Source organism: Anarrhichthys ocellatus, unplaced genomic scaffold (genome assembly GCF_004355925.1).
Source record: "Anarrhichthys ocellatus isolate YVR2014 unplaced genomic scaffold, GSC_Weel_1.0 scaffold226, whole genome shotgun sequence".
Lineage (NCBI taxonomy): Eukaryota > Metazoa > Chordata > Actinopteri > Perciformes > Anarhichadidae > Anarrhichthys > Anarrhichthys ocellatus.
The window spans coordinates 9144-21166 of NW_022280256.1; the positions used below are offsets into that span (position 1 = coordinate 9144).

General features: G+C 39.8%; 1 protein-coding gene across 4 annotated transcripts in view; it reads right to left on the reverse strand.

Moving 5' to 3' along the window:
* The window catches only part of chm (CHM Rab escort protein), a 21819-nt gene that overhangs the window by 9024 nt on the left and 772 nt on the right, over positions 1-12023 (reverse strand). For 3 of the 4 annotated variants that reach the window (XM_031879090.1, XM_031879092.1, XM_031879093.1), the window contains exons 2-11: positions 11700-11766; positions 11529-11601; positions 11211-11335; positions 10913-10986; positions 10776-10822; positions 10115-10261; positions 3713-3829; positions 2803-2914; positions 2494-2716; positions 957-1034 (exon numbers count right to left, since the gene is read on the reverse strand). In XM_031879090.1, coding sequence (XP_031734950.1) covers positions 957-1034; positions 2494-2716; positions 2803-2914; positions 3713-3829; positions 10115-10261; positions 10776-10822; positions 10913-10986; positions 11211-11335; positions 11529-11601; positions 11700-11766 — 1063 coding nt within the window. The remainder of the gene's footprint in view (positions 1-956; positions 1035-2493; positions 2717-2802; positions 2915-3712; positions 3830-10114; positions 10262-10775; positions 10823-10912; positions 10987-11210; positions 11336-11528; positions 11602-11699; positions 11767-12023) is intronic. The other variant, XM_031879091.1, reaches the window with a different exon arrangement.

Below are 12023 nucleotides of genomic sequence, written 5' to 3' on the forward strand. Positions count from 1 at the left end.
CACACACACACACACACACACACACACACACACACACACACACACACAGCTGAAACCTATTATTAGGAATAATGATGCGCACAAAAGCTCATCCATAACCTCTGACACACACACACACACACACAGGTAATAGATGATAATAACACAGTCAGAGCCATTGTTAGCTCTGTTAGCTCTGTTAGCACAGTTAAATCTGTTTGCTCACAGACTCAACATGACGACACTATCGACAAATGCGTGTGACCTTCTACAGTTCACCTGTGCATGTGTGTGTGTCAGCAGTCAATCAATCATTTAATCAGGCAGCTGACGAGGCAGTAAAAAAATGATGGAATGGAGGAAGAAGATGACAAATAGGAAGAGAGGAAGAGGAAGAAAGGAGACTAGGAAGCAGAGAGGAAGAGGAGAGGAGGAAGAAGATAAAGAGGTAGAGGAGGAAGAGGAGCGGAAAGGAAGGAAGGAGGAAGAGAGGGGAGGAGGAAGAGGAGAGGAAAGGAAGAGGAGGAAGAGAGGGGAGGAAAAGGATCAGAGAATTAAATTATGAAGTTAATTTCCTCTCCATTAATTGAATATTTCACTGATCATAAATTATCGTCCAATCACCAATCACTGCTCTTAACAGGAAGGTCTCACAGACACACACACTAAAGGAGCTTAAAAAAAAATCACAGTCTGAACACCTGAACGCACCTCAGTGAAGAGGCTCCGCCTCCTTAAAGGGAACTCAACAACAAACTAAAGACATCACAACACAGAAAGAGAAACAATGAAGTACTAGCAGTACTACCAGTACTAGCAGTAGTATCAGTAGTATCAGTAGTATACCTGTCTGTAGCATTAGTAGTATTTGTACATGTCTGTAGTATTGGTACTGTCAGTACTATCAGTACTACCAGTAGTATCAGTACTACCAGTAATATCAGTACTATCAGTAGTATTAGTACTATCAGTAGTACCTGTTGGTTTCCTTCTCCACCAGCAGGCAGGTGACTGAGTGTCTCAGACAGTAGATTCCTCCAAACACAGCACACATCCTGAAAAACAACAACAACATCATCATCACCATCATCCAATCAGCACAAAGGAAAACATTTACATTCCAATTGATTGGTCCATCAGTCTGGTGTAGGTGGAGCTCCATGTCACATTCAACTCTAATGCTAAAATGCAAAGGGTATCATGTTGTACTTGTACACGGCTCAAATATTCTGCTACCTACCCGTCCGTTCACCCACCTACCCGTCCGTCAGCCTACCTACCCGTCCGTCTACCCGTCCGTCTACCCGTCCGTCCGTCCGCCTTCCTACCCGTCCGTCTGTCCGCCTTCCTACCCGTTTGTCTACCTTTTTACCTACCTACCTTACCTACCTGTCTGTCTACCAGCTGCTATGTTAGCAGCAGCCATGTTGGTTGTGTATTTTGTTGATAAGTGTCTCTGGGGTACTGAAGAGACATCAGTGATGAAGACTTCTGGAGCTGTTAGCTCCCGTCACTGGAGAGCTAACGTAGCCACATTGAGGCTGGTTTCATTAATCACATTAAACACGTCGACCTTTTCCTGAAGAGCGAACACACACTCACAACAATCTGTCATCAGGTGTTAATTACTGTTTGCGGGTGTGTTCTCCTCTCTTTGAAGCAACTTAAGATGGTGAGCCAAATCTCTCTCTCTCTCTCTCGCTGAATATGAATTAATGTGTTCTGTGTGTGCGTCCTTGATTAAAAGAAAACAAAGCATTAACTGTTGAGACAAAGGAAAATTACAACACACACACACCAGATGCGTGTGTGCTGGAGTAATCCTGTTGATGGTTTCCAGTTGAATGAGTGTGTGTTTAGTCTCTCAGGATGATGAACTGAGTCCACTAAGAGGTCTCAGATGGAGACTTTAAGTAACATGTTGTCACTTTATATTTAACCTTCTCAGTAAAAATCCAGAATAGAACATTGTGGCGTCGGTAAGAACTGTGTTTATTAATACAAACTGTTTTATTATCATTTAAAAGCTACATTCGTAAGGAGCCAAACTGACTCTATAGAATAAAAGAATGTCCTTCAGTAAACTATCAGCACATTAAAACATATTATTATAATAATAATGTGTTACCTACGATGTGACATGAAGGTTTAAGTTATTTAATTTGGTGTCATTTAGCAGCTGGCTAGTTAGCACGCTAACGTTAGTGTGTGTGTGTGTGGTCATATCCTCTGAGGCTCACAGAATACGTAAATGAGCTAAGCCCTGGGCGCCACCCCCTCATGCATATAGAGAGAGTTCTCTCCAGAGAACCCTTCTATGGTGTAAGAGTTCCAGCCAGAACCCCTATGAGAGAAGTACTCAAATGTAGGTACTTGTACTTGTTTGAATAAAAGTGGCATTGGTGCATCCCGAGTGGTACCAGTAGTAGCACTTGTAACAGTACCAAAACCAATAGTAGTAGTATTAGTAGTATTGTCAGTATTACACCACATGGCAGACAGACAGGTTCTTACCTACAGAAACACTGGGGTATCTCTCCGAGGCCGTAGACAGGAAACAGGAAGGGCGTGTTGCCGTAGCGACCCAGGCTGCGTAGGAAGTGACGCGTGGAGGCGAGGCCCTCCTCTGTGGGCGTCTCTTCTGTTACCATGGCGATGGAGTGAAGCAGGAAGTGCTGCAGGTTGTCACCAAGCTGCTGGTCACACAGGAACTCCAAATATGGCCGACCATTGTAGGCTGGAGTCAACAGGGATTAAGGACTTCATTACCCACAATGCCTCTGGAACTGACATGTCAGCGGTTGGTCAGGTGACCTGTCTTACCTCGCTGCTCCTCCGTTTCCTCCACACAGGAAGTCAGGTAACGCATCAACTTCCTCTTTTCTACCACAGACAGCTGACGACTCGCAAACACATCAGCTCTGCTGCAGGGCACCTGAGAGACAGACAGGTACACACAGAGAGACAGGTCAATCAGAGAGATGTACAGGTACACAGTCCGAGAGACAGACAGGTACACACACACACACACACACACGCAGAGAGCGAGAGAGACTGGTGGAAAAATTATTTGACCCACTGTTGAGTCTTTTTAAGCTGAAATTAAGGATATTGTCAAACAGAACTTGTCTTTTAAAAGTATTTATTCTCTGGCCAGAGAAGAGGCACAGTTACACAGAGTCACTCGGACTCTGTAGAAGTGTGCACTGCAGAAGTAAAAATCACACAGAGTTACAGTATATACAAGAGTGATCAAGGGTGGGGGCCTGTGTACTGGAACATCCCGTTTCAGGCTGTGCAGGCCATGGTAGTAAAGTATAAGAGGTGCTTTATCTGTGCAACAACAGACACACAGATATACTGTATACGTTTTATCCTCTTAAGAACGAGCCCTATTTTTAGGCCTCTGCTCGAAAATTGCGTACCCATACTAAAAAGACTGTAAATCTGCAATTACAAGGTCTATTTTAATTATTTTGATGGTATAGTACAGGTAACACTTGTGAGATGTGTTCATACGTGTAAATATTGTGTATATGTTACTGGTTAATAGTGAATGAAGATGGCACCCAGCTCAAATTGAAAAGTTTCAGGTTCACCTGAAAAAAAGCACTGAAAGCATGAATATCTATTTTTAATGATGCAGGTGAAAGCTAAACTAAGCTAAACAACACAGAGCGAGAGAGAGATGTAAGGGTACACAGAGAGACAGACAGACAGGTGGTGTACTAACCTGTTCCACCTGTCCGTGGCGATAGGTGAGTATTCTGGTGACATTCTTGAACTCTGCATAGCGACTGACATTTGATTTGATGAGCAGGTCGACCAATGAGCCGCGAGAGTACAAGAGCTGGAGGAAGAAGACAAACCTTTAACCATAATAATATTCATGATTTAACATTGTCATGTTATACCTTGTTATAATGTTATTTCAAATTGATGTTTTATTATAACGTTATGTTGTATTGCATTATCCATAAGTTATATAGTTATGTTATGTTGTATTTTTATATTGTTATGTTATATTCTTGTGGAGTTATATTGTTGATGTAATATTGTTATGTTATATTGTTGTGATGTTATATTGTTATTATATTGTTACGTTATATTCTTGTAATGTTATATTGTTGTTTTGTTCTTTATATTGTTACGTTATATTGTTATGTTATGTTGTTGTAATGTTATATTGTGATGTTATATTGTTGTTTTGTTCTTTATATTGTTACGTTATATTGTTATGTTATGTTGTTATACGTTGTATTGTTGTTTATGTTTTATTGATATGATATATTGTTGTGATGTTATATTGTTATGTTATGTTGGTATGTCATGTTATATTGTTGTAATGTTATATTGTGATGTTATTAGGGCCCGAGCACCGACGTAGTCGGAGCGGAGGACCTATTGTTATTCTAATGTTTATTATTATTATTCTTCTTAGTGTTTCGTCGCAAAAAGGAGGTGCTTGGGATACTGTGAAAATGTCGAAATTTGGCACGCAAGGCAGAATTTGCGAAAATTGCAGTCTGATTGGGGTGTCCACCTGCGGTATGAAATATTGGCTCGATAGTGCCCCCTATTGAGTAGCCCCAACATTGGGTTTCACCTAGCTGTATGAAATTTGGTAGGCATGTGGATCGTGATGAGACGCACAAAAAATCCTCTTGGAGTTTTTCATTAAACCAAACAGGAAGTCGGCCATTTTGACTTTTATGACGTTTTTTGACCGTTTCAAGGCGTCATACTTTAACAAACTCCTCCTAGAGATTTGACCCGATTGACTTCAGATTCGGTCAGTATGCTCTTGAGACCTTGGCAGTGAAAAGTTACTCAAAGATCAAAAAGTTATCGAACTATGTGTTCGTGGCGTGGCGTCAAAAAAAAACACCATTCGCCGTGAAACAGGAAGTTGTTGTAACTCGGCCGTACATTGTCTAATCTGCTCCAAATTTCGAATCATAGTAATAGCGCCACCTAGTGGCAACCGGAAGTTGTAAGTTGTGTACTTTGACATCTTGCTCCTCACAGATTAATCAGATCCCTCTCAAATGTTGTCAGAACAGCCTTAAGACCTTGATAATGCTTCATTGTGAAGATTGTAAGAAGTTGTTCTTACAATCTTCACGGCGGCGACGTGGCGGCTCGGCGAATTTCGATCCTTCGCCATGAACGAATAAACTGATGTAACTCAACTCCACATCATCAGATCTTTACCAGATTTCACAGATTTGATGAGACTCCAGGCCTGAAGACATCTGCAGGCCAATTTTGAATCATAGTCATAGCGCCACCTACTGGTAATAGGAAGTTAAAGTATTTATACTTTGGCTTGTTTCTCTTAGTAGGTAAATCAAATCAATTTCAAATTAGTTCCACACAAATATAAGAAGTTCATAATGCCAGTTCATGAAGCTTCTGATGTTTCGTCGAACGCCGTTGCCGTGGCGATGCAGTCTTCGCCGTTAACAACGAAGGTAATTTTGAGAGGCTAAAAATGCTCGAAACATAAGCAAACTTGGCAAGCAGATTACAAGCCCGAAATGTAGTTATATAATATGATTTTATTGGTTCAGAGTGGCAAATCGGCTCAATAGCGCCCCCTACAAAATTTCGACGAAGCAGCCCTCGCTGTACGTTTCACATAGATTTACAAAGTTTGGTAGGCACATGTATCACATGTGGACTTAAAAAAAAGTCTTAGGGGTCTAAGCTCTAAACACAACCGGAAGTCAGCCATTTTGAATTTTGTATGCATTTCTCGTGTTTTTTTTCTATTTCCAGGTGCTGTACTACGAACTCCTAGGGAATTAATCCGATCAGCTTAGAATTTGGTCAGAACAATCTAAAGACCTTAGCAAATAAAAGTTACTAAAAGCTTTAGGTTTCATCGAACGACGTGGATATGGTGTGATGGCCATTTTACATGGTTCGCCATCATCCATCAAGCTGTTGTAACTCGACTGTACTTTGTCAAAACTGTCCCAAACTTGACATGCTTGTTGACTGTCATGGCTTTAGGACTTCTGCATGCCAATATTAACTCATAGTCATAGCGCCACCTACTGATAAGCACGGACGTAAGCAGGATTCTATAATTACAGCGCCCCAAACACTGAACTTATTGAAAGGGTTTGTGGACACACCATGAGAAAAATACTTCTCTGATCTAAATATGTGCAAACTAAGATCCTTGGAGAGCAGAAGTTAGAACAGTGGTTCTCAAACCATGTCAGTGGGCATTAGTGGAGTTGCAGGGAGTTGAACCCCATCCCAGTAAACTGACAGTCTGTTATGTTACAAACACTGAAGCACATTCACACACATTCATTTTCTTAATGATCTTTAAAGGCTTACATTTATGATTGTATCGCATATACACTCAAAACATTTGAGGCTTAAGACCTGGCAACATGATCTTGCTACGCTGCTGGTCTACGCAGGAAATATCTCACTCGTGCACGCAGAGTGTTGTGGACACAGAAATTCATGGCCGCGTCACCCAGAGTCCTGCCAGTACCAGGAAATACCGTTTAACTCGTGCACGAAGTGTATGACGGTCACAGAAATGCATGGCCAGAGTCCTCCTAGTACCCTCGACATGCGTGAAGTTGCGAGGGCCCGATCAATGCTGCTCGCAGCTTTAATATTGTTTTGCTCTTTATATTGTTACGTTACATTGTTGTGATGTTATATTGTTATGTTGGTATGTCATGTTATATTGTTGTAATGTTATATTGTGATGTTATATTGTTGTTTTGTTCTTATATTGTTACGTTATATTGTTGTGATGTTATATTGTTGTTATGTTGGTATGTCATGTTATATTGTTGTGATGTTATATTGTTATGTTATTGTATGTTGTATTGTTGTTTATGTTTTATTGATATGATATATTGTTGTGTTAACGTTATATAATGTTATAACTCAATATAACTTATGTATTATAACATTATATAACGTTATGTGTTATAACATTAAATAATGTTATATTACAATGTAATATATTACAATGCTGTTGTTATAGTTGTATGTAATGTTCCATTTATATAAAATTGCTATACTGTTATATTGTTATGTTAAACTATATTATTTTCATATTACATTGCTGTTATGTTATACTGTTGTAGTGTGATATTGTAAAGTTATATTGTTATATAATGATATGTATTATAACATTATATTGCTATGTTACATTATGTTGTATTACATTACTGTTATGTAATATTGGTATGTAGTATTCCGTTTATATGAAATTGCTATATTATGTTATATTGTTATGTTATATTATTTTCATATAACATTGCTGTTATGTCATATTGTTATGTAGTATTCTTGTTTTGCTATGTTATATTGTTATGTAGTATTCCAGGGTTCATACACATTTTGACCAATGGATTTCCATGACTTTTCCATGACTTTAAACCAAATTTCCATGACCAAACATTTTGTGAAATCTCGGTGTATACATGAAAAAGTGAGAAAATGTATTTAAACGAACAATGAGAATTCCAAAGCATACAGTCTACCTTAAATGACACAAACAAATGAGAGACAATAGTTTGATTAAAAGAATAAACATTTATAAATATACTCTGGTTGACACTGACGTATCAATAAGAGCTTTAGTAGGTAGTAGCATCTAGCTAGTGCACATATTGCTTTCCCTTATGTAGTGCAAATATTTCATTGAACCCTGTTACTGTACGGCTTAATATTAACTTCCACTGTTACTGTACAGCTGTTGGAATTGTGGCCTATCTTCTATTTGCAATTAATATGCATTCAATCCAGTTCAATTATTTAAATGAAAATGATAATCTACTCTGGCTAAAGTAGCTTATCAAGAGTAAAATAATAGCTGTGATCTAGACACACCTCTGCATTAGCAACCTGCTGAAATGAAGGTACAGGCACCTTAACCCTCTCATTACTTCAGGGTTCTTGAGAGCAACGTGGGACTGTTGGGACTGTTAGTACACTGGCTGTGGTCATCACAGTGAACAGTGTGTACAGTGTGATGAGAGGACATGTGAGCCCTTGTTGCTGTACTTTATCTCCTTGGAGCAGAGGCTGCATGTAGCATACCCTGCCTTATCAATGTATTTAAAACACTGTAACAGCAGGAAGCTGTACTCACGTCTGTTTAGACCTCCACCTTTATCCAGGCCCACCTCCACCTTTATCCAGGCCCAGCTCCACTCACATCTCAGCCCTGCGTCAAGCTGCGCTACACAACCAGCCTCCTGAAGCTCTCTGACCTCATCATCTCATCAGTATCTGGGCCTCATCATCTCATCAGTATCTGGGCCTCATCATCTCATCAGTATCTGGGCCTCATGTTTCGTGGTCATGAAAGTTATTCTGACCACGAAATCATCCTCATTCTACTTTGAGTTAAAAAAAACAACCTGCAACCAGATGCGCCGGTGTTCCGGTTTAACGTTAATGAGTGACCGCGTGAACTGAACCGGAACACGGGGGGGGGGGCTGCATGTTTCATAACGCTGCGTTTTTTCCTTCTAAATCGCGATAATGACGAACGTTAACAGTCGACAAAGTTCCGCATGCAGTGGACGTTAACTTAACCCAGCAAGTCTGAACTTTAACGGAACATAACGGAACTTTAACGGAGGGAAATTGTAGGACGTTGTAGACATCTTAACGCTGATTGGCCAAGACTCGACACGTCAAAGATGTTCTATTGTGAAGATCACGACATCACCTTTTCTCCTCGTCTCACTCCAATCTGAGAAATGCTGGCTGGCAACTCGGTGTAAATGAACGACATGAAAATATGAATATAACACATTTCCATGGATTTTTTAAAAATCTTTTGGGATTTTATTTTTTCCAATAACCATTTTAAAATTCCATGACTTTTCCAGGTTTTCCATGACTGTATGAACCCTGGTATTCTTGTTTTGTTACGTTATATTGTTATGTAGTATTCTTGTTTTGTTATGTTATATTTAGTGCTGGGCAAGTTAACGCGGTAACGCATTCAATAATTAAAGCCAGCAATTATTTTATCGCGCATTAACGCATTTTTAAAAATTTATTATTATAATTCTTTTTTTTTTTTTTTTAAATTGAAAGACAAGAGACAATACATAGACATAACAACAAGAGGATGACAAGAACAGTGGGATAAAAGCCAGCAAACATCCACGCGTGTGTACGTGTGCGCGCGCGCAAACCTGAGTGTGTATGTCCTTGAGCCTTTTGAGATGGGAAAAAATAATAATAATAATAATAATAAATAATAATAATTAAAAAACAACAACAAGAAAACAAAAAAAACAGGTACGTATTTTTAATTTATTATTATTTTAACAGACTGTCTCATGTTTATCGTTTTGTATTGGAGATGATATGTCCCTTCAGGTTTGCCGTAGAGAAAAGGCGACTTCCGCTTCTGGTCGAGGGGGGGGGGGGGGGCAGAAATAAAGAGAGAAGCTGCACCAGCTGTTGCTCTCCCTGGAGACTACTGGACATCGCTGCGGTAAAGTCAGCAGACACTCAGATCTCCGTGGTCAACTCAGCAGACACTTACATGTTAGTGCACTTATATGCTGAAATTCACCGTAAACGCATTTAAACGGCACAGATCGGGAGCGAGCGAAGGACTTTGAAAGTTAGCGGAAAGATTAACGTGAGACAACATCCGGTTTCTTCAGACGAACATCCGGTTTTCAGAATAAGATGCCAACAAAGTATGAATTATATTCACATTAAGTATAAAACATGCTACCTGCATTTCGTGAACCAAATGTTATTGCCTTTTGTTCATATAGCAGTACTTTTAAAATAAAAGTGCGCAATACACTACTTTTGAATTCATTATTGAACTTTGCCATAACAATGAGATTAATCGCAAAAAATCCATGCGATTAATCGTGATTAAATATTTTAATCGTTGCCCAGCACTAGTTATATTGTTATGTAGTATTCTTGTTTTGTTATATTGTTATGTAGTATTCTTGTTTTGTTATATTGTTATGTAGTATTCTTGTTTTGTTATGTTATATTGTTATGCAGTATTCTTGTTTTGCTATGTTATATTGTTATGTAGTATTCTGTTTATATGAACCTGCATCATATTGTTATATTGTGAAGTTATATTACACTGCGTTACCTTGGAGACCAGGTCGATGTTGAACCTGCGTCCTTCCTTCACCAGCTGAGCGTAGCTGATCTTCTTCTTGGTCGGCTCTGATTGGATCTGAGCAGCAGTGGGGGTTGGCTGGTCTGGCTCTGGCTCCTCCCCCTCTGTTTGGGAGGCCTGTGTGATTGAACAAAAAGTATTCACCCATCATCCAGAACTGTAATTATCTGTTGATATTTATTGTTGAGCAAGGAAAAATACAGTAATACAATAAATATAGCATATAAATAAATAGAAGAATAACATAAATACATTTTTAATAGACAGACAGAGACAGACAGAGAGACAGAGAGAGACAGACAGAGAGAGAGAGACAGACAGAGAGACACAGAGGCAGAGAGACTGACTGACTGAGAGAACCAGAGACAGACAGACAGACAGAGTGAGAGACAGACAGACAGACAGACAGACTGAGAGACAGACAGATGGAGAGAACCAGAGACAGACAGACAGACAGAGAGACAGACAGATGGAGAGAACCAGAGACAGACAGACAGACAGAGAGACAGACAGATGGAGAGAACCAGAGACAGACAGACAGACATAGAGACAGACAGATCCCGTAGATGTTTTCATGTAAACCTGAGATAAGATCAAAGGTCTCCTCGTTGGACCTTTCTACCTTCCTCACCTCTTCTTCTTCTTCTGGTTTCTGGTTTGTTTCTTCGTACTTTGAATCTACAACAAAAGAAAAACACATTTGTGTTTTTTTCTGCAGAATTCAGATTAAAGTCTGAATTATATTTATTATATTGAAGTGTTTCTGACTGAAACCTGCAGATTCTTCTTCTGTGGTGTTTGGAGCATCAGGACTCTGAGCTTCCTCCTCTTCGTCTTCCTCACTGAGAGCAACATTAATAACTCAATGAAGAACTTATTGATATCTGTGTCTCAGGACACACGTTCACGATGTGTGAACGTGTGTCCTGAGACCACAATAAACTACAATTCGGCCTCAAGTTGTAGTTTACACCTATATCTGTCCGATCGTATTTGTGTGAAATTGTCATAATTAGCATATTCATTCTTAAGTTATGTGGTCAGAGTTGAGGAGGACGAGGACTACCTGGTGAAGCAGAACACCTGCAGGTTTCTGACGGAGGCGGAGTCAGAGTCTGACAGATAGATCAGCTCCTCCCCTTCCTCCAACAGACTGGACCAATCATGGAGCTCTTCTGGCTGAGGCTCCTCCTACAGCGCGCACAGACACACAGACACACGCACACAGGTCAGTAATCATTCTATACTTTCTCTACCTTCTATACTTTATATACCACACCTGTAGTGGGCCCAGTAGGACTATGCTTACTGGGCCCACTACAGGTGTGGTCGACTACTTTAACAGGTTCAGTAGCAGCCAATCAGAGAGCAGCGAGTTCCTCACATGGTGCTGTTGTATCCAGGCGAGTAGAGAGTTGAAGGTGAAGCTCGCCCAGTTAGCTGCATAATAACTCCTCCTGAACACACACACAGTTTACAGTCAGCTCACAATATTTGGATTTTGCCATATTAATAATTACAAAACTGAAATATATTTAAAATCATGAGAACTTACCTGTCGAGGTGAAGAACTCTCTGACCGACTCTGGAGAAAGCTGCTGCTACCACCGACTCAGCAAGACCTCAACACACGATCAATAATCGAGAATAAATTACTGCAGTACTATATATACCTCTGAGATGTAGTACAGTACAAAGTACAACATGTACCTCTGAGATGTAGTACAGTACAAAGTACAACATGTACCTCTGAGATGTCGTACAGTACAAAGTACAACATGTACCTCTGAGATGTCGTACAGTATGAGTACAACATGTACCTCTGAGATGTCGTACAGTATAAGTACAACATGTACCTCTGAGATGTCGTACAGTATAA